Source organism: Pteropus medius, unplaced genomic scaffold, assembly GCF_902729225.1.
Source record: "Pteropus medius unplaced genomic scaffold, Ma_sr-lr_union100, whole genome shotgun sequence".
In the NCBI taxonomy this organism is placed as follows: Eukaryota; Metazoa; Chordata; class Mammalia; order Chiroptera; family Pteropodidae; genus Pteropus; species Pteropus medius.
In genome coordinates this window covers 15815298-15838441 of record NW_024356249.1, presented here as the reverse complement: position 1 = coordinate 15838441, position 23144 = coordinate 15815298, and the positions used below count along the sequence as shown (strand labels likewise).

Genomic DNA, 23144 nt, shown 5'->3' with positions numbered 1-23144 from the left:
ACAGAGAAGTAAATAAATATACTAGTAGGGAACCCATAACTTTAAGACAACATTTTGAAAGATAGAAAGGCACTAGAATGGGTAGAGAAAGAAAAAGTATTACAAACAGAAAATGCCACATATGCAAAGAAATTAAATAGCCAAATACATTTGGAAGATTCAAAGTATTTGCTTTGTGGGGTATGTGTAATGTGTCAAATGGAGCAGAACATGAAGGCAGATAGATGAGGTAGAGAGTTGAGCAGGATCTAGATGTTGGAAATGTGGGCCTGATAAGGAGTCTGTTTTCTATTCTGAAGCCAACAGGAACCCTCGAAGAATGGTAAGCAAAAATGGCATGAATAGATTTTTGTTGTAGAGAGAACCCTCCAGAACACACAGTGAAGAATGGACGGGAGACAGTAGAATTGAGGATAGGCAGACCAGTTAGGAGACAATTTCAAAATGCCTCTTTATAAAACAAATACAAATCTTACTTTCCTCTTTGTTTTTGAACCTACCCTTTCAACCTTTTCCAGAACTGATTCTAGAGTTAATCTCTATTCATTACGATATTGCCATTTCAAACCTTTTCATTGACCATCCTTCCTGTTGGTAAACATGCTCCTACCTGACAAAATGTTAACAGGCTTTCTCTGTACCTGGCAGCCCACCTCCTTCTCTCTCCTCCCCTGCAGAGAATCTGTAGCTGGTTCTCTTCCCGTGCCCTTCCGGCCAGCCCTGCCCTTTCTATACCCTTTTCATTTGGTCATTTCTACTGGAGCATCTCTCTTGGTGACTCCTCCGCTATCAAATAAAATAATTTATTTTCAATCCCCATCTTTCTTCTCTGAAGATTTTGTCATGGAATTCAAAAGGGGAGCTGTTGCTCTTTCTTGAAACTCCCCTTTTGAATTCCATGACACAACAGGGCTGTTCCCCGAGCTACGTGAATAACTGATGGAATCCTTCCAAGGTTTGTCTCCTCCGATGCTAAAAGGAGACATTCCCCAGCTCAGCTTATTGGGCCTTTAATTGTTTTATACTTTCCTTTGGCGATTATATCAAGTTTACATATTGTTCATTTTCATCCTTTTACATGTAACCCGTTGAGTATACTGCTAGCTTGGATTTCACGCTTGAACCCCCAGACCTGCATCTCCAATTTCTTGTTATCTTTTAATGAGGAGTAACAAGAACTATGGAAACTCAAATAGTTTTCCCTCAAAATTTTCACATCTAAATCAAGGATTCCTCTTTACTTCTCTATTTCCATAAATAAAACTCCCCCCTCCCCTATTCTCCTGGATGCATAGGTTTTAAAACTTAGAGTTATATTTGATATTTATTGCTCTTTCTCCTTGCCCATAACATAACTCTGTAGGCCTGTCTCTAAAGGCAACATTTTTCAGATTTTTTTCCTTAAAAATATTATCTATTTAAAAATTTTAAGTCAAGGTGAAAAACACAAAATATAAAATCTACCCTCTTTTGCCATTTTTAAGAGTACAGTTCAGAAGTACTAATTATATTTACATTGTTGTGTAAAGGCCACACATTCCTGCCCTTATTCAGAACCATTCGTTTCAACCCAGCTCGACTTGTATGTTACTTCCCAGTCTGTTCTCCGCCTCCCTGGCTTCTGGCCTGGATCTAGGTTTCCTCTTTATGGTTTGTACACTGCCTTTAGACATGCCATTCCTTTTCTAGTTCTGACTTCGAACTTCTGAGACCATGATGTGCATTTGACCTTTTAGCATAATGAGTAACTCTAGTAAATCTCACCTTAGCACAAGCCTGGTTTCTCTTCCTGTCCTCCAGCCTCTAAGCTGACGCCTTTTCACAGGAAAATGTACTTAAGAATCAAGACAAAACTTAGGGAGGCTGATCAGTTTATCTGTAGGCAAGATCTCCAGCCTGGGCTGAATCCATTTTTTTTTTTTTCTTTGAGAGGTTGGGATTAATGGCATGCTCTATCTGGGGATGTGGAGAGATGAGTTGGAGGGGAGCAGTAGGGGAAATAGGTTAAGGTCTTGAACTCTGAACAAATACATACATATTTACTGTCTGCCTCCCGCATAGAATGTAATCTCTTTAAGAACAAGGACTTTATTTCACTTACTGCTACATCCTTACTACCAAAACAGTATCTGACACATAGTGAGCACTGAATAAATATCTAGTGAATGAAAGAATATATAATTGAACCATGAATTTAAGGATTACAGAAGGCCTACTTTAGAGCAGAGACCAGGAAAAAAAACCAGGCAACAAACGACCTTCCCTCTCATTTTCCTCTTTGCTGAACTCTCAGGCTCTCCACTCCATCTCCTTCCTGTACCAGTACGCTTTGACCTCCTCCTTTACCCTGTCTTGCACTTCTGGTTAATGCCAATTATCTTGCCATTTTGCTGTAATGAATCTGCTTCATCAATTATCGTTCAATCTCTCTTGTTCTCTTTAGCTCATCTGATATGTTGGGGTCTTTATCCTATAAGCATTCTCAAGGATCTTCCATAGTATAACATTCAAACAAACAAACAAACAAACCAACAAACAAAAAACAGCATCCTTTCCCAGCTGTTTTCTATTTCTCATCTTTCTTGACGTTTTTTGTCACGATCATCTAACCTCTCTATCAAGCGATTTCCATTTTTTAGCAGACTGATTTTACTAAAAATTTCTTTTTACTTATTTTTATATTTTAGCAAGATTCGAAGGTAAGGTTTTTAAATCATGTTGATAGCATCTAAATATAGGAGGTCTATGTATAAGAGGTTCTCAGGAGATGTTGTCAGCATACTAACAGGTATGCAACTTTCATGAAATTAGTTGTGCTTACTGATGAGCATTTAATGTCTGTGGGTTTCTCTGACATAGTTGATTAGAGCTGTGTTAAACTTTTATAATGAAATATGCACATGGGTGAAAATTAATTATACTGAGAAAATTCTAAACAAATTCAAATTTGTTTACATTAGATAAATTTTAATGAAGCCTGATAAAGCTCATATTTAAGCAAGTTATGTTAAATTTCCTATGAATCAAGCAATTAATCAGTTTATGGGTGTCATTCTCTCTTGTTTTTTTCAAAATAGTGGCAATAGCTGCTGCTTCTTTCTTTCTCTAACCAATTCTGTTTCTTGTTCTAGTAGAATTAGAAACTCACATAAGATAAACCCTCCAAAATGTAAACCACTCAATGCACTGACATAAAAAGTGCTTCCTGATATCAACTTTGAGTGTGTGTCCTCTTAGGATAAAAAAAAAAAAAAAAAAAAAAATGTTTTAGTTTCATTTTTCCCTTTGGTTTCTTTTGGGTATTTTTTCAAGGGAGCTGTTCTAACTAGAAGGGTGAGCTCATGTTCTAAAATAGGATTTATGTCCTCAAACAGAAACTGTACCAAAGTTGACGATTTGCAAAGTAAACAGTACTTTTGTCAACTTTTGTACTTTGCAGAGACTTGTTCAAGCTGTAAACCAAAACATCTTGACCTATCATGTACAAGGTTAAAGGAATATAATGATAAAAGATGAATTGAAATTTTGCTATATGTAAGGATCTTACTGAATTTGTAAAACTAAATTCACTAATGGAGGCTAAATGTGCTTAAGATCCAAAATAATAGGTGAACCAAAATAATTATGAAGGCAAGTACATGGACTTGGAAGTGCAGAATGGGCCTGATCATGTGTTCTGAAATGTAACTACGTTTGTTATCTCTAATTCTTATCTGGGGACTCTCGATAGTGCTGCCCACCAGTGTGCTCACAGTGCATCCCAATGAGAGCAACTTGCAAGGGGAAGGCTTGGCAACTCTGCATATTACTGGTGAAAATAGACCTAATTATCTCCAGCAAAGCTTCTAACCTCAAACCTGTTAAGTATATTGATTAAGAAGTTTAATGGAGCATAGATATGTTGTAGAACAAACACAGGCTTTAGTACACATTGGCTCAAATTCCTGCTGTGTCATTTACTGGCTAGCTATAGGACACAGGCAAATTTAACTTGGATTTCTAAATTCTCAATTTTATCACTGGAAAAATGGAGTTAACTGAGCCCTACTTATGAGAGCTGAATATATATCTGAAAATACCAAACATGGTGGCTGAATAGACTTAGCATTCAATAATGTTTGTGTCCTTTCTGCCCCTGAGAAGCTGAGTTTAAGCTCTGGCTTCAAAAACAAGTGCTAATTTAAATGGCTTATATTATATTAGTTTCAAGAATGCACATGTATTTTTGATCCTTAGCTTATATGTTTTCTTCAATATATTTTGCCCAGGCAAATGTTTAAGCCAGCGGGTCCTATGCTAGCAGTCTTTAGTTACTTTTCTCTTTGAAATCTCTAAATGCAATCAAATGCAGGCACATTCCACGGGTTTTTCCAGGGCTGTGCATGATATTTCTTTCTTCTCTTGATCAATAAAATATTCGACTGAAAATAGTGAGAATGTGCCACATCTTCCCTGATTTACAAGCTGTAAATCATTTACAAATATTTTAATTCCCTTCATATTTTAATTCTCTTCATATAATTTCTTATAACACACCTCAGAGCAGACTTGACAAATTGAAGCTGTTATCTGCTGCCCTATGTATATTCTGACTATGTCTAAGAGAGAGATCTGGGGAAAAGTGGCCAATTTGGGATGAGAGAGTCAGGTAAAGGGGAAAGTCAGATGATAGTGAATAACCTATGGGGAGAAGATGGAATTTATTTAAATAGTAATATTGCTCCAGCGTCCTGGTGTTTCTTATTTGTTTTGACATGAGAAGAAGCGGCTGTTGTCGGGGTGTGGTACAGAGTTTCGGAAACCTTCTGAACCACCTGTCGAAGGTCCACGCAGCTGAGGCAGAGCCTGCCATGCCCTGCTCACTTTTTCCAGGTGAAAGAGGAAAAGCACCGATAGGGCCCCAGTTCCAGTGCTGAAAAGCTGAGTGACCACGTGATTCCTTTGGGTTTCCTTTTCCGAGACTGTGGCATCAGGATGGAAAGGTCTGTTATAGAGATATTATGGGATCGAATTAGACACAGTACCTGGCTGAGTGCTTTGGAAGACACTGAGATTATAAAAAAAAAAAAAACATTGTTACATCTGTTAAAAAATAAGCAGGCATATTAAAATTTTTAAGAGTTTATTTGAGCAAAAATCTATTCAAGTCGGGCAGCACCAAAATGATAGTGATGAGTTCTCCACTGACCGGAGGCCTGGGAGAGACTTATAGAGAAAAGGCAGAAGCAAAGCTAGGAAATTACTGACTGGCTATAGCTTAAAGCCTAGTTGACTGTTTGTGGTTGGTTGTTTTTAGGTTTCTATTTCATAACCTTGAGGCATTTATAGGCTTAGATTTTGGTTTGCTTACATAGGTCACCAGGGCATTAGAGCCCTGTCTAATGCATTGTTCAATTACTTTAACACATCCCGAAGGATAACATCATGAAAATATTCTCACTGTATTTGGTACCTCTCGAAGGAAGAGAATACATATCAGCAACATAAATGTGAGTACCAGGAATCCCCATTTCCATTAAAAAGTTATAGTATAGTGTGCTATTCTAATGTCAAGTTAATAGTTATGTTTCAAAATGCCTCTAGAGTCCAAAATCATGCCATCACAATTGAGTTTTCTCTTGATGTTTTGCTGTGTCTTTAACAAGCAGTAGGAAGAGTAATAGCATTCTAATAGTTTCAGCCCTCAGCTTAGTTCTTCCCCAGTGGAAAATATAGCATTAATTTAGCCAAAATGCACAAATACTTCAGGAAAAATGGAACGGGAAATTAACTTTTCTGTAGCCTTGCAGGAACTACCTGACCTTGGGAAAGTATCGACCAGAAAGTTGGCTTTTATATTGATCTGTAAACCTTCCCTACTGGACACACCCAGAGGGGAGAGTGATTTCTATTGAGCTTTTCATCACTCCTTCTTTAATTATTATCTTTTTTTTTCCTGAGTAAACAATGAAAACATTAATAACACATCTGAAGCTTCCTATACATAAGCTACACATAAGATATTTTAAAAGCAGATAGATTTGGGGCAGAGTTAATTTTACTTTCGGTGGAAGAGTAGATAAGAATAGGAGAAAAGAAGGTAAGCTAGTTATTTTTCTTTTAAAGAAGCAATGGTTAAATTAATACTATTTCTGCTTTAAACAGACCCATTTGCTAGAGAGCAGATAAGATATATTTGTGAAAATATATTTTATCAGAAATATAAACCTCTAGAAGCTAGAATTGTCTCTTCTTTTTACTATAAAATAATGACATTTTAAATAGAAGCCTCTTTTCTGTGATATAAATGGGAGGATGTCTCATTAGCCAATGATGGGCACAGGATCTTAGGATAATTCTTAGCAAAATCCTGAACAAAGTAACCAGGCATTTATAATAATGTAACTGCTCCCTGAGAAGTCTAGCATTTAAAACCTTCTAATTACTGGCAGTTGGATCAAGTTTATACAATGCCTGGCACATATCAGTTTGAAGGAATGGATGAATGGGATCTAGCATAAATCATGCTGTGTGTCCAGTGTGTAGAACTTACTGTGGTGGTCAGCAGTCCTTAAATCCTTCTTTTGTACTTTCATTTGGATTCTTAAACTCTGGTTCCCCCATTCAGGTCTTCCTCCATTTATAAGATGTCCTTACCTTCTGCTTTCCTGAGAAGACCAAAACAATCTGTTATGTTAGAAGAAGTGGTTTCTTCTTTAGGCCTGGCCTATGAGACCCTGTGCTGGACCTTCTAAGAATAAACTGGAGCTCTAGGAAGGGAACTCATTCTGCTAACCAGTCACAAAAGAAAGCCAAACTCAATTAATTTTCTAACAGAAGGATTATAGTTTAAGGAGTTGCAAATTTAATAACAGTATCAAGTCACGTCTTATTCTTTCCTCTACAGGTATGTTGTGGTATTACCAGATATTGTTATCCTGACAATTTTTGATTTTTAAAGCAAAAAATTGGCCATTGCAATCTTAATCATTCTAGATTGAGTGTAATTTTGAAAGCTCTAGGATAGAGTGTGAAAAGAATATGTGAAGTTGTGTTATGATGTGTTGGTGTGATCGTGCAGCCTCTGGCAACATGAGCAGGATCAGAATAGACTGGGTGGAATCTTCTAGAAGGGAAGTATGAGGAAGAGAGTTCTTAGGACTCAGCCAGGCTGGGATAAGTGTTACTGGGGTAGTCACCAAGGAGAGCCAAGTTTAAGTTTGTATATTAGTGCTGGCCAGTGGGACAAGATGTGGAAGCCATGGAAAGTGACCAGCCACAATGACGCTCAGAGTAAACAAGAATGCAGAATAAGTGCCAATGAGTAACTGTGCACTTAAGGAAACTTGGTGCACAAATTCGATATCAGGCAGGATGTTTCTTTTATGCAGAGTGTAGTGCCTGAGTATTTTACACTTGCTCTCCTATTCTTCTTGATACTTTGACCCCACATGGGTAGAACGGGGCAGAGTTCCTCTGGTTTGGTGAGGTCTGTGTCTCTATCCTGCAGCCTTTTGTTCAACCAAGAACTGGAGCTGACCTTTGCTGCCCTGGAGATGCGGGGCCATCTGCCTGGGGTATGTTGGCTTTTACCTTTAACCTTCTGTGCAGTTCCTGGGGACCCTGGATTTCTGGAGAGAATCCGGATGAACTTGTTAGTGCAGGGATGTGGGTACTGAGGGGAGAAGAAAGAAGCCAGAGATGCTATGTGCATGGGATTAACAACATCAGTGAGTTTAGGAGCCTATCCTCTTCCCCACCGGGTGCCAATGTGGTAACTGAATAGGCAGTGGATGGAAAATCTTAATCCCCAACTCAGTGCCTGAATTCAACTCTTATATCTGCAGTTTTTTTTTTTTAGACTGGACACTGTCCAGAGTAGGGCATGTTCACTATGGTGCTGAAAGAGATTCTGGTCTAGGCTGGCCACCACAGATTCTTCCATGACAGCCTGCTGCAGAAGCCTGGCATCCTGTGTGTGCGCGTGTGTGTGCGTGCGTGTGTGTGTGTGTGTGTGGTGAGAAGGGTTGAAGTCTTAACCAGGCAGAAAGCGTGGTGGGAGGATGAGCAGTAAGCCTTGTGGTATGGAGAGTGGAAAGAAGAGAACGCAGATTGAAACAGAAAAGGAAAATGGGGAGTTTAGGAATACAATAGGTGAATAGTACTAAAGGTCATAAGACTAGACAATGGCGACTATATTTTCTAAGCCAAAAGAGGCAATGTAATGTGATAAAGGGCTTTTTATATCTTCAGTGTGAATTTATTTATAGAACATTATAACAGAGTACAAAATTAAATCACATTTCATTATGCAATTAACAGACTGTAATTTTTATCTAGCATCCAAATCTAAGAAATATGTTCATTGTATATGTAGTATTGATGGCCATATTTTTTTTTCATAATGATATGTGTGCTCTAACACTGGGTTTTTAGCAGAGAAAATTGGTAGAAATAGTGATCCATTATTTTTAAAGGCTTTAATATCTCTACTACATAAATGCTACTTTTTAAATATTTCACTTATAATTTGACAGAACTCTTATAAAATCATATGATTAAAACTTTTAAGGTTTTTATTTTGTTAAATTAATTAAACGAGGAGGCCATAAGACTAAAGTGGCTCTGATGTTGTGGTGGCCTCTGTAAGTAAACCCAAATCGAATACTATAAATGCCTCAAAGGGATAGCCAATCAAATAATTTTCTTTCTTTTCTTTCATACTTTCTCTCTATAAATCTTTCCCCTGGTTCCTATTGCGGGTGGTGGGGTGAGCACTCCTAACCACCTCTGGTTTGGTGCCAACCCCATTCAAATAGATTTTTGCTCAAATAAACTTAAAAATTTTAATATACTTCAGTTTATATTTTAATGAGTTAAAATATTTTAACTTGTTAAGAAGTTCTTTTATGCAATAACTTCTTTAAGAGATATTTAAATGTGCCTTACTTTTATGAAGGGCAATAAATTTTCAAATGCTTTTATCTTCACTGTTTGAGTCTCCTTTGATCTTTACGGTAGCATGAAAAGTAAGATGGAAGGTTGGTGCTCCTTTACAGATGAGAAAAGTGAAGTACATCCAGTGAGCTTAAGTGATGTCAGCAGACAGTCAATGAGAATGAGAAGTCGAGAGGAGACCCAGGATTCAGAAGGCCTTGGGAATGCTGCTGGCAAAGCTTGGAATTTAGATTCAGAGTCTCTGGCACCTATGAAGATGTTCAGTAGATTGTACGATGCTTAGGTATTGATATTGTAATGACTCCAGTGTTCTCTCCTTTTCGTTACATTGCCTTTGTATGGACTTACTATTTTAAGACTGAATTGCTGAATTAACTCGTTGTTTTGGTATCAGGGGACAGAGACTTGCTATTGCTTTAACATTTTTCAAAAGAACAAGGTCTCTCCTTGTGCCCTGCTTGGTTTTTCATAATTGTTAGTTGTCAGTTTTATACTTTCTTCATTATAGATGTCCTTTGAACTACTGCTGGCACAGTGATAAGATTCAAGGGGCTGGAGAGCATTACTCTAAAACCAGCAAATACCCTCAGGGCTTGAGTATAGAAAGAAAATAACTACTTCTCTTAAGCTCTCTGTGAGTATCTGAGAGAGGGCTGAAAAGTGGGGAGAAGCAGAGAAAAAGGATGGCAGAAGAAAGGAGAAGATACAAAAGGACACTTGGAGTGGTTTTTATTTGCTCCAAAATAGGAAGCAAAATCGACTGAGCAAAGAAGAAAAGGCAATCTACATTCTGTTCTGATCTTATTTAAAGCTTTATCTTATTTGTAAAGATACCTAGAAGGAAGCTATCATGACCACCATCTCCCAGCTATTTCCCCTGTGTTTATAATCTCATTTTAGTCTTTATTTTGTCTGTAAAGTTATAGCAAATAGTAAACTGATGACCCACAGCTGTGCATCGTGGGTGGCAGGCACCTCAAGGAAAATTAGTTGGAGAAAAAGCCTCCAGAGGAGGCTGGAAAAGATCCTTTTTATGACTTTCAAAACAGCTAGAGAAGAGAAAAAGAAAATTTGGGAGAAGCAGAGAAGGGAATATAAGTTACTCTATGTTGGTTGAAATGGATAAGCATTTCAGTGGGCTTAACAGAGGGAGCCAACAACTACTGCCAGGCCTGGGAAGGCAAGAAGCCATAGCAGGAGACTCTAGATACGGACTCGGGAGAAATCATTGTTTTTGTGGTTTTGTTTTTAATTTATCCCTGTCTCCAAGATCCCTGCTCTGTTGTGAGAGTTAGCCGGGGAAAGGAATGAGCAGTTCACAGCTGAAGCAACGCCCAGCATGACTGTGCATTGGCTGGAGTCTGAAGAGCAGGGAAGCTGTTCAGTCTGCCTATTTTTTCCCCTCCTGTCTTGCTACTTGCTGTCTTTCAGTCTGGCCTCTTCTCCTTCCTCTGGTTACACAGGCTCTATACTTTGTGCCCCTTTTAGAAAGGTACAGTATGGTTCCAGGTTGTGAGTGAGGAGAATGAGCATTGAACATAGAGATGACAGGAATTCTCAGGGTTTACCTTCGGATTTCAAGCTTAATATTGATAGATGTGATGGAAAGTCGTTTATGGTAAAAAAAAAAAAAAAGCACAATATATCCCTTAAGTCTCCATATTTCAGATGTTCCCAGTGGACTAAGGCAACTTGACATCATTTATCATTAAATATTTTCTAGGTTAGATTGGCCAGGTCGGGCTCTGTCCTGATGTTCTCATCTGTTTTCCCATTTTGTGCTTCCCTCTTATTCTTCTAGTCAGCTTACTGACTCCCTCTCTTTTTACTTAACATCTTTGCAGCAAATCCATTCTTGGGACTTTTCTCTCTGCTCCGGGAATGTTTCCGTCCTCTGTACTTACTCTCAGTTACATACGTTGTGATTTGACTGTCCTGCTGCTCACTCTTCCTACAGGAGACCAGGCTCCTCAGTGCAGTGCTTACGCGCCCCCTCCCATGTCCCACAGTCTGCTGAGATGCCTCTTTTGGTTGGGTCTCAGGTCTCCCTCTTATGTCCTGATCACTCAGGTCACTGAGTGCTTCCATTTTAAAAATGTTTTTAAGAACCCTCTTTTCTGTATTATGTGAATGATGCTGCATAGCTCCTAGGAAATCTTGTAATTTAGGTTGTAAACGCCTGGGCTTCTAAAATTCTATCATGATACTCATCCATCTAGAAAACAAAATAAAACAGGAGAAACACCTTTCCTCTAACTGTAAGTCCAGTGTTCCTCATCTGCCTCCTCTCTGCTATGGCTTTTACTAAAAGGGATCGAAGTTCACCAAGTTGGACCTAGGTGGGAAAATCAGTGTAAATTCACAAACTTTTAAATTCTCTACTACTCCCTAGGTCTCCATTTCCTACTAGCTACCTAACAAGATAACAAATAATGTTACATTATCTCTACGTTTATCCCCATTGCCAGTTAATTCTTGTTGCCTACCCAACCATGTTTACCACTCATAATAAAATGTATCTATGGTGCTGACCTATGAGGACTTTCTGTTTTAATTTCTCTTCCCATCTTTTCTCTCCCTCTCAGAATTGCCTTCTCTTTCGTACATAATATTCATAACAGGTGAGAACAGCACGGTGCCATCTAAAAGAGCTCCTGGGTCATTCTTTAAAGCTCTACACTGACCAGAACTCTTATCTCTGCAGGAACATACATTGCACGATTACATTAATTGTTTATTGCTCCTCCCACTAAAAAATAAGCTCAGTGAAGGACAGAACTTTGTCAGGGTTCTTCTCTGTTATATGCCTCAGAGCCTAGAACCATGCCTTTCACATGGACAGTGTTCAGAATTGTTAAATAGGTAAATGATGGAATGAATGAATATTGAGAAAGAGCCAGTGGGAGAGAAGAGGAGGGAACATTAAGGATCCAGGAGAAGGAGCTAAAGATGGATGAAGGGACTTGAGCGTGGAAATAGGGAGGAGGTTTGTTTGGTAGAGGGGGATTGTGGAATCTGGAGAATAAACAGAGTGATTAGTCACAGAGAAGAGGAAGACAGGTTATTTTTCTAAGGAAATCAGGAGAAAAGAGGAAATGTTAGTTGTGTCAATAGCTTATAGCCAAAACAGAGCCTGTGTAACTAGTATGTTTCCTTCTAATAGTGCTAATTTCTTTTATGAACTGAGAGGCAGTTGTCTGTAGAAATCAGAGGTATCTGAGAGTGGAAAAGTTTTGTCACTGTGGAGGATGTGAGAAGGAATTGACCAGGGAAGCATGGCAGAATGGTCTGGGAAGCCCGAAGACTGAATTGGCTTTGCCAACAGAATCTGTCCAGCTGGGTCCTTTTCTTCAGCAGCTCTCAGCAACCCCAGCCCAGGTGCAGGAAAGGCAGGCTGCTGAGATCTTCCTCAGGTCTTGCCGCTCAGTTTCCACAACATCCTATATCTCCTGATTTACCTGACTTCTTAAAACTCGTTGCTTATGTCTGCTTTCTTTGATGGGCTGTCAGCTCTGTGAGGGCAGAGACCTGTCTGTCTTGTTTACTGCTGTATCTCCAGCTCTTACATGCTTGTGTTTTTGTTATGTGAACATGATGGAAGTATGGTGGAGAAAGGGAATTTAATGTATTGGGTAGAGAGTTCTTGGGATGTTGGACCGCAGAGAAAGAAGGTGAAAAGGGAGGTAAGCAGAAGTGGTTGAAGAACCGGTGTTTTGGAAATAAATAAGAAGAGCTGGAAATATATGACTGTGATTAGAGATTGGAATATCTCATTTTATAAGTTCAGAAGCAGTCCAAGATGTAGCCATTGGAGTGGGGAGTTGCAAAGACATAGAGGAGATTGTCATGGATATTTTATGGCTTGAGATACAGATGTTGAAGACTTCACTAGGATTTTCTAGTGGATTTTTTCACCTGATTAGTGAGTAAAATAATTAAAGGGTATGCATGTGTTTATAAATAATGAACTTGTATTTTGCATTCATGTATTAATTCACTTGTTCATTCATTCATTCATTTGTTCATTCATTCCTTCTTATTTGGAAATTGATGGTAAGCTATACGTACAACAATAACCAAAACAAACAAGCCTAGGCCCTCCTGAAATATTCAGACTTGTAAGAGAGACAGACATTAAACATATTACATATAATTACAAATTGTAATGAGTGTCAAAGGGAAAATTAGATTGACGAATAGTTGATAATGAGTTTTGGCAATGGCTATTTAAGTGAGTGCCATTTCATCAAAACTATATTGAGGATACCTATATCTATATCTATATCTATATCTAATCTATATCTATATATATTTATATTGAAACTTTATTGCATTTGTTTCTCTACTATATTTTTATAATTTACATAGAGCCACAGATGAGCAAATTTGCCTTTTATTAGATGATGAGTGTTGAGATAGCCCCAAAGTACAGTTATGAAGTAGTTCTGAGAAATGTGTGATCGTTCCATGATGGGCTTGAGATTCAGTTGAGTCAGCTGTGAGATGAAGGCAGAGGTTCACTAAAGGTTCATTTAGGTAGGGAATGTTCTCAAGAAGCTCTGTTTCATACCAGGGGAACCTGTGGTCCCCAAACTATCCTGCAGTTATAAATAACTTTCAAGTAATAAATGTGTAATATATACATCCTAGTAAATTACATCCATTTTATTTCTTGAATTCTCTAAAATAAGTGTACATTTCACCAATGGGGAAAAAAATCTCTATTTTATTTTTATAACAGAAAAATTAAAACATAATAGTCTCTACAGTATTTCTAGAATGCCAAAAATCCAGACCAGCAATGCAATGTGACTTTTAGTTGTATGTGACACACATATGAGGTCTACTATATATATGTATTTGAGCATCAAAATATGTCATAAATACATGGCTACTTTAATAAATCTAGAAAACAAAAACTGTTGTGTGAAAAAAACACTATATTTTAAAGAGCTGTATTTCTTGATTTTCAAGTGAGTCTTGGTGAAGACTTTTTGATAGTGTAAGTAACTCGAGAAATATAGGACTTTTGTAACAGCTTTTTATTCAAAATTTTTTACCAAAATTTATTAATTTGCTCAAATATTTAACTCTATTTTTGTCATTCTTACTATTGACAATTCTACTGAAATAAATTTCTTAGTACAGATTTTCACCTTTCTATTCCCAATATTCCACAGTAGTATTTATAATAACAAAGACTTTTATATATTGAGGGAAAAGACATATTCATTCATTCATTCAAAGGATATTTATCATGTGCCCATTATGTGCCAAATACTATTCTTGGGCTGAGGAAACAAAAGTGAACAAAATGCAAAATATATGTGCTTTCATTTACCTTCTTTTATGGTGTGTGGAGACAGACAATAAACATAATAAATAAATTACATTTTTGCATTAAAAGGAAATGAGTACTACAAAGAAAAACATATATAAGGGTATGTGGAAGCATATAGTTTATTGTAGAAATTTTTTTATGACAGACCAAATTATGTTAATATAATGGCTTATAGAATTCTTAAGATAAAAGCAGAGCTACAAGATAACATTGATTATTATTCAATTTTATTCTATATTTTTAACATCATTTATTGGTAGGATACTACATTGCACAATTTCACATAGAAAATGTATGTAATTCCCAATACAACCTCATGAGGTAGGATTTGTTACTACACATATGAAAAAACTCTGATGAGGAGAGATTCAGTAATTCGCCCCAATGGACGAAGCAAGCAAGTGGCAGAACCAGCATTCGAATCTAGATTTTTGATTTCCAGTCCTACATTGCTTCATAGAACACTCCAGGTAGTTAATTACAACACTCTATCCTTTGCTTTATCGAAGGTGGTATAAAGGTTTTAGAGACATTGAAGTTCTTCCAATAAAAATAATAAGTATTCAATAAATAAAGCAACTTTCATGTAGTCTAACAAAGCGATTTCTGAGGGAATGTTCTACAGATCTCTCAAGAGGAAGAGAAGGAGGAAAGTGCGAGTTCAGAGTGTTTACATCCAGCAATGCTCATTCTTTTCTAAATTTTCATCAGCAAGCTTGCAAGTGTCAAGTTTAGTTGTAGTGGTGGCCAGTTAAATGTATCCTTTCACTAAAAATATATTTTCAAAACTGTCGGAGTAAGCAGGAGCATGTCCAAAAGTGCTTCTCTTGGCATTTGATAATCCCGCATTTGCTGGTGCGGTTGACATAACCGTTCGAAAAGTTTTTATTTCACATACGCACTGTGTGCACCTGTTGTCCGACCAGCTAAAACTGTTCTCACTCCTTGGTATTGGGCCATTCTGCTGATACAGAGTGTTATAAATATTACAAGGACAGGACAGTTTGTATGTCAAGATAATGCAACATAATTTGACTGACAAACTCATTTCCTATTTAGTCCCTGAGACATGAGTTAAAACGTAAACATGAGTAGTCTGAGACATGAGTTAACGTCAGTCTTTATTATCAGGGTTATTACAAAATACGGCCAGTAATTATACTTTATTTAGAATGATATACTGGTAAGAGCTACATTTCTCTTGCTTAAACTGATCCTGGTTGAGGGGAAAGGAGAGACGGTATCTTCTTAAATAATAATAACTTAAAATTTGAAAATAATTTTCCTAATGTGAAATCACTGCTGTACTTGAGCCAGCTGTAATGAAGAGGCGCATCCTGTGATTACGTAAGAAAATAATATGAGAAGGGAATTCCAGGCACTGTGCATTTTGCTTGAGTGACACCGATATATTTGGAAGCATCTGTCTTCCCCTTTCACCTAGACGCATGTTTGTTTATTTTGGCCTCCTATGGACTGCTGGTCTCCACTAACTACTGTGTCAACCTGTAGTCAGGATAAAATATTCCTTTAAATTTATCATTACAAACTATTACCACATTTGCTGGGGAATCATGTCCCAATTTGCACTTAAATTCTTGAGTTTAAATAGTTTTATTACCAGTAAAATGTAATATCCTTTAACAAGGGAAAATATCTAATCATGTTTTGCCAAAGTGCCATGTACAGAAAGTGTGATTAGCTAGTGTTCTTGTCCTTTTCATTATATCCATCACACATGCATTAGACACCTATGTTAATATGCGCCAGACAGAGCTTAGAATCAGAAACAGTTTTCCTGGCTCTTTGCTCTTTACAATATATTATTATTTTAAAAACACAGACAAGTACTTCATACTTGCCAGGCACAGTTCTAAGCACTTTACAAATATTAACCCTTTCATTCTCACAGCACCCTTAGGAGATAGGTATTTTCCAAAGTCAAATCCATGGTGCTGGTGGAGCCAGGGGTTCAAACCCAGCAGCCTGGATCCAGAGTTTGTGTGCCGCTGCACTACACTGTGCCTTGTTTATTAATTTCCAGATAGCAATTATTTGTATGCAATGAAAAATAGGATATAGTTCGTATCCTCAGAGAGTTTACAATCTAAATCTGTTTCATTATTCTTTCCATAATTATCTTCAAAGATCTAGGCAGAGCGCTACAGCTCATTAATTTACTAGATATCTTCATTTATTATTTATGATGTGTACTGGAGACACAAACAATGCAGCCTGCCTGTTATGGAGCTCACATCAGGGAGAGATGCGATTTCATAAGTGCTAATGAACGGATGTATTTAAATTAAAATTTTTCAAGAGAGATGATGTTTGATTTGGAGTTTGCTAGATGAATGAATGGAGAGAGGAGAAGGGATTGCAGGTGGAAGGCACAGTGGTATGCACGTGAAGGAGCAGGGCAGGGTCAGGAATGGAGATAATTAAGAGTGAGCTATGACCAGAGACTCAGAAAATAGGGTTGAAGTTTGAATGGCCTTTTATATGTTCCTTGATAATGATGTGGAATTGATTCTATCAGTAATGGGAAATAATGAAGAAACTTAAGTAGTGAAAAGAAATGGTGCATATTGTGTTTTCGATCCATAAAATGGATAGTTTAATTCAGGCTGCCACTGAAGTAATTTGGATTCCCAGTTTTGTTGTTCATTTCTTTCTCCTCATCTTCTTCCTCCAACTCCTTTGTCCTCTCTTCTCCGACCTCTTCTATTTGTTTTTCTTAACCTCCAATCTATCTTATCATGCCTCCCAGTAATAAAAAGTGTCTACTTTATCAAGATTTAATCTCATGTTTTCAGGAAAACACCCAGTATCTGCCATTAAACCTTATAATGAATGTCATCATTCTTTCTACTTGTCAATTAGAAAATTCCCTTTTGTTAATGAAATTTCAAACATGGTGAGAAAGAGGAATATTTACTTGGGAAGCAATAAACTATCGAGGGGAGAACTCAAAATTATGATACTTCAGTAGCTTTCGCCTTCTCACACAGAGATCTCCTCCTGTCTCACCGAGATGCATTCACATTTTGCTGTGTCCTAATTGAGATAAGCAGCAGCATTGCATGTCTCCAGAGAGCTCTGAGATTGCTTCTCAGCTCTCCTTACTCCTTCCCGAACATGTCCTTCCAGCATAAAATCCATCCTCTGAGTCAGTTTCCTCTACCATGTTTACCTAAAAGAACTGTTATAAGATAATGCAGCTGGAACTACTTTATAAAAGCACACTGCAGATGAAAGGCATTGCTATTAATTTATATTTTCAGTTAGAGTTGACCTGTTTTCTATGCCGCAGTATTCCTCTAGGAGTTCTACATTTTAATGGCCTAAAATTTTCATCTTTCTGTAATAATGAGAAAAACTTAGTTCACCTTCAGTTCTTGCATATGAGGTGTCTTTGTCCTTGTCAGCATTTCATAGAATCTGTCTTTCATGTCTACAGAAAAATTTAAAGGACAACATTCTGAATGGCCCTTAACTTGTATTGATGATGTCCTTCAAAAGAAAAGTGCTACTTTTCCCTCTTGAGTTTTTATGCCTTCTTTCTTTTTCAGATCGAAGAATCGATTGAGACGCACTTTGGCAGCCATAGCAGAAGGGCCATACTCTACAGGCCTCCTTCCTACAGCAAAGTGGAGCTTCGGCTCCACCAGCACATTCTCACCCAGCTTCACTACACCGTCGTCATCGCTGAAGAATGGCTCAGTGCTGACCTCGGACTGGGGCTACTAGAAAAAGGTCAGAATAAGTAATTACCAAAGTTGCTTGTCATATTGCAGAAAAGTCGCAAAAATCGGACTGGCAAGAAATCAAACAGCACTCAGTGAGTTGGAGAACTCAAGTGTATTACACCGGTGGTCCCAGAGGAGCCAGGGCTCTGAAGATCTGGGCCCGGAGCTCAGTTGCAACATTCCTTATATAGAACTTATTTGGCTTGGGCTGATTGGTTAATTTGTCCTCAGATGGTTACAAAGCGCAGGGAGTTGCTATGGGTTGCAGGCAGTTACAAAGAGTTACAAAGTGCGAGAGTTGCTCGGAGGTACAGGTGGTTACATTTGTTGCTTAGAGGCAACAAGCAAAAGGAAAGATGAGTTTTTAGTTAATTTTGAGTACGGCCTATGAAGCAAGCATATCTACAGAAGCAGAACAAAGAGCCGATTAGCCAGCCTTTTGAGTGAAAATTCCTCTTCAGTCATAGAGTGTTAAATAGTTTCTGTACTGTGCTACTATCTTCCTCTAAAAAATATACAAAAACAAATTTTGCATTGTAGAAAACTTGGCTTCTTTTCTACTCGCTCTCAACTTTTCTTTAATTATGTCTTTATTCCTGAAATTATTTTGTTTATATGTTTGTAGCATTTCAAAGTTGCATAGTTTATATTTGAATGCTACATAAAAAACTGTTTATGTTTATGAGCTTAAATACATGTTCTGCCCAGCACCAAACTGCTCCATATTTTAAGAAAATTGCCACTTCATCTGGCTGTAAGTAGAATGTACTGGAAACTGTTTCAAGAAGCCAGCTTAAATGTGATTCACAGATTGTCTCTAAAGATGAAAGAAGTGTGGATATTTATTACACGTGCAATTACTAGCCGAGTACTCTTATTTCTGTCATCTGAAATGAAAAATAAGAGACAAGTTTTTAAGCCAGTTATTTGAAAAGAGTTGAATAGATGACGAGGGTCAAAAGGGCAATAACAACAACAGCTAACATTTCTTAACAACTAACCCTGTGACAGATATCATGTTGTAGTCTGTATTCAGGATCTCATTTAATCCTCACTGAAACCCCCTGAGAACCCTAAGATTAAGAAATCTCCTCCCCAATATTCCACAAGAGGAAACTGAGGTTTCAGGAGGTGAAGTAACTCATCTTGTATTTTAAACCTGGGGTGAGGGGAGGGCAGGATTTGAACCTCCGTGTTCCAGCTCTCGATTCCGTGCTTGTCCTATTCACTTGCTTGCTGCCTGTCTATTTTGGCCCATTATCCTGCACAACTTTATCATTATTAGATCTACAAGGAAGTAGAACACTCATTCAGCATGAACAAATCAGATTTTTCTCTTCATAATGATGCAATATGTCAATTTTCCTATTTATCAAAAGGGAGGGAAGAAAAAGCAATTTGAATCAACTGCTGATCTCAGCAGTGGTTTCCTTTGGGAGAGAATAGTCAGATCCTGGTGCCACGATAATATCCATTTTTCATTTAAATTTTAACAGTCTTGCAGTCATCATCACACTTCTTTATTAGATGCCCTCTTTCTCTTTATAGTGCTAGATTTACGCTGGTGAATGAAAGAGGTTGGGGACATTTAGCCATGATCATCACCCTTTACCACATTCACCTTTTACCACATTGGCAGTAAAATTTGCAGTAGAGTTGTAAGCTATTTAGCTTCCAGGATGTAGAGCCCAAAGAGATCCACTTTGATGAAAAGAGAGGTCTTTAAAGTGTCCAGAGGAGAGCCCTGAGGAAAGGTCTTCAGGAATGCCATTTGCTGGTCCCCCAGGGGTAGTATGGAAATCTAGAGCGGAGCACTGGGCTCAGGAGGCAAATGAGAAAAACATAAGGGAAGATGAACGCTCTAGCATATCGAGGAGGGCTGAAAACAAACTTTACAAACCTCATCGAGGTAGGTTCTATTAAGAAGGACCAATCTAAAGTTCTAGAATATCCATAAGTGATATTGTCAGAAAACCGTTTATCAGCTGGGTGTTAAGAAAAAATATAAAACGTTTTATCTCTCACCCCACAAACTGTTTTAGCCCATCACTGAACCAGGTGGTTGATGATGTGTGTAACCACTGCCCTCCCGCCCTGTGAAATGTGCTCCTGAGGCCAGCAGAGCCCTGGCCCTGGTGCCACTCCACTACTGCGTGAAGTCCTGGGTTGCCCTGGTGACACTCCATTACTGTGTGAAGTCCTGGGTTCCTCTGCCTCTTTGGTGCAGCTGTGGACTGTGTACAGGTGCCACATGGATTACCTGTGCATTTTAACTTCAGTTTAATTTCAATTTTCAGTTTTCTATAGAGGCAAAACAGAGGGAATGTTTCCTCTCTCTCTCGATGTCCTTGGGTTGATTTTACGAGAAAAAGGAAGATTACTTTGCAGCTTCTAAATACCTAGAAAGTGCAAAGACAGCCTGAAAGCAATGGAATCTGGCAGCCAAAGGAGCTGTTGGGCCCAGTAGCACAAGATAACTAGACATTGTCACAGAATTTGTTAACGTAAATGCTGACTCGTCTTCTCTTCCCCACATTCCCTCAGCTTTTAAAACATCCAGTTCCTAACTTGTTCTTGGTATTCTCTTACTTTGTATAATAAGGTATTATTCTTGGATAGGCCTCAAGAAAGGGTAGTAATTTCATGAGTGTGGAAAGTTGATTTTTTTTTCCACTTCATTTTGTAGTTTTCACTGAAAAAAATGTGTATTGAATACCTGAAATAAAAAAGTTCTGTGATGATATCATTTCCTTGATTATCTAACATATAGAAATATACCCACTTTTTCATTGCCGCTAATTTGCAATGGCTACAAGTTTAATCTATGAATGATGTTTGAATCAAGGCACTTACTAAAGAAATGTTTTCTAGAGATTTGATTCTGGTATAATGTGTCTTGCTTTAGTTTCACATGTTCGCTGCATGCTTATTTTATGATATGTGTGACAGCAGAAACTATGATGCTATCTTGGTCTATTTAAACTGACTCTCCTCAGGTGGAGCAGCCTGGGGGAAGTGGAAGCAATTGAGAATGATCTGGAAACCCACCCCACCTATCTTTTACTTTACCATTTCAGTTTCCGGTGTTTGCTAACCTGAAATTGGAAACATTACATGAGAGACAAAAAAGGGACTTCCATAAGAGTTACTAAGTACCAAGGTACAAACTTGACACATTATATACATTCTTAGTCATAGGAAATTAAATATAAAATGTATTTTCCTGTTCTACCTAACCATTGCACCTGCCTTCCTCTCCTCTCCCAACTTGACCCCAGATACTTCTGCTGACCTCTTTTTGTACCATCTTTTGAAACACAGGTGGCCTCTTTCCACTTTAAAACAAACAAACAAACAAACAACAACAACAACAAAACACAACCTTTTAAGGGCAGAAATGGATAAAAATTATAAAAAATGAAAGAATCATAGGCTAGCCAAGCAACATTACACTATTAAGTAACCTGTTCTTATAGAGTAACATTTGAGCTTTATATTTTATTTAGTAAACATCTATTGAAAAGAAAAGTAAGAAGTCTCAGTTTCTAAGTTAGAATATGATTAATTTCATTCTAGTGACATAACAGAAGTTGGTGGCCCTATCTAGAAAGACTATGGGCCTGTGGCTGTATGACCTTAAGCAACTAAAGTTCTCTGAACCCTAATTCTCTTATTCGTTAAAGACAGTAATGATATTTAATTCACAATAGTATGTGGTGTTTAATCACTTTGTCCATCCCCATCAGAGTTCTGGGAGGAGAGAGAATAAAACCCAGCCTATACAATACTTTTCTCATTCAGTAATCTGGGATTGGGGCCCAGAAATTTATACGCTAAAAATGGAAACGAGTGATTTTGTTATGGAGCCCAGTTTAGGGTGGACTGTCCTAAGTGATATACTATTGGTTCAAGAAATAACAATCTTTAGAGCTAATTTGGAGAATAAAATGACGTGTAGTTCAGCTTGCTTTAATACTTTTGCACAATTGAAGATTTAGCTGTATATGTATTTACAAGCATTTTCTTATTAAGCTGATTTTGAGAACAATAAAAGGACAATTGTCTTTAGACTTAGGCATACAAAACTTAGTAAAATGTGAAATGTATTTTTATGATCTTTCAATCCCTTGCTTTGGAAAAATATATCCTATGTCTTTGCATTTATAAGAACATATAATTCTCTAAAGGAGTAGATAGAAGAACCAACCAATTATTCCCTTTCCTAGATGTAGGTGTTATTTAGTACATGAATAGTATAGTAGATGCTTTTCAAAAGTTCTTAACTTATTCCCATGGTAACATCTAAGTAGCATGTATAAGAGACTGACTCAGTAGATTTTATCATTGGATAGAATTATTTATGTACACTTGAAGGGTAGTGCATATTTAGCAATTTTCTATCCACTTCTGAATGCATCTTGAACTTTTAAATTAAATATATGGTCCACATGAAAAACAAAGGCCAACCTGTTATCAAAGCTACAGAATTGGAGTTGCTCTTACGGTTCGAAATTGCTCTTGCTTTTATAACTTGTGGGTTTTACATGGAATGTTTTTGTGTAGAAATACAAAAAGTGAAAGACCATATCGATTTTATTGCCAAAGATTGGCAATTGATGGTCCACTGGCTAAATCCGGTGCAACGCCTGTTTTTGTAAACAAAGTTTTATTGGAACCCAGCCACACATTTGTTTTCGTGCTGTCTTTGGTTGTTTTTGTTCTACTATGACAGAGTCGAGTAGTCACAACAGAAACTGTATATGGTTCTTAATACCAAAAATATTTGTTATTGGACCCTGTACGGAAAAAGTTTGCTGACCCTCGTATCTAGTCTAATTCTATGTCACTTGATCCCTTACCACGCTGATGATTAAATTCTGGGACTGAGATAGTTCAGTTTTTTTTTCCATTATACCAAACCTCATTCAAGAAGGATTTGAAGGTTTAAAAGAAAGCATATAATTGTAAAATTACTGAAATGGAGATATAAAAATAGGGCTCAAACTGAATATGGGTATCTTAGCTACCACAATTTAGGCTTAAGTTTGGCTTTGAGATTTGGAGAACCTAGAGCAACAGGGAAAGAATGTAAGCTTTTCTTTCAGGAGGAAGGGAAC

General features: G+C 37.6%; 1 protein-coding gene across 3 annotated transcripts in view; it reads left to right on the top strand.

Moving 5' to 3' along the window:
• CPED1 (cadherin like and PC-esterase domain containing 1) overlaps positions 1 to 23144 on the top strand; it is a 255487-nt gene that overhangs the window by 5725 nt on the left and 226618 nt on the right. For all 3 annotated transcript variants that reach the window (XM_039860843.1, XM_039860839.1, XM_039860840.1), the window contains one exon: positions 17851 to 18034. In XM_039860843.1, the coding sequence (XP_039716777.1) occupies positions 17851 to 18034 (184 nt within the window). The remainder of the gene's footprint in view (positions 1 to 17850; positions 18035 to 23144) is intronic.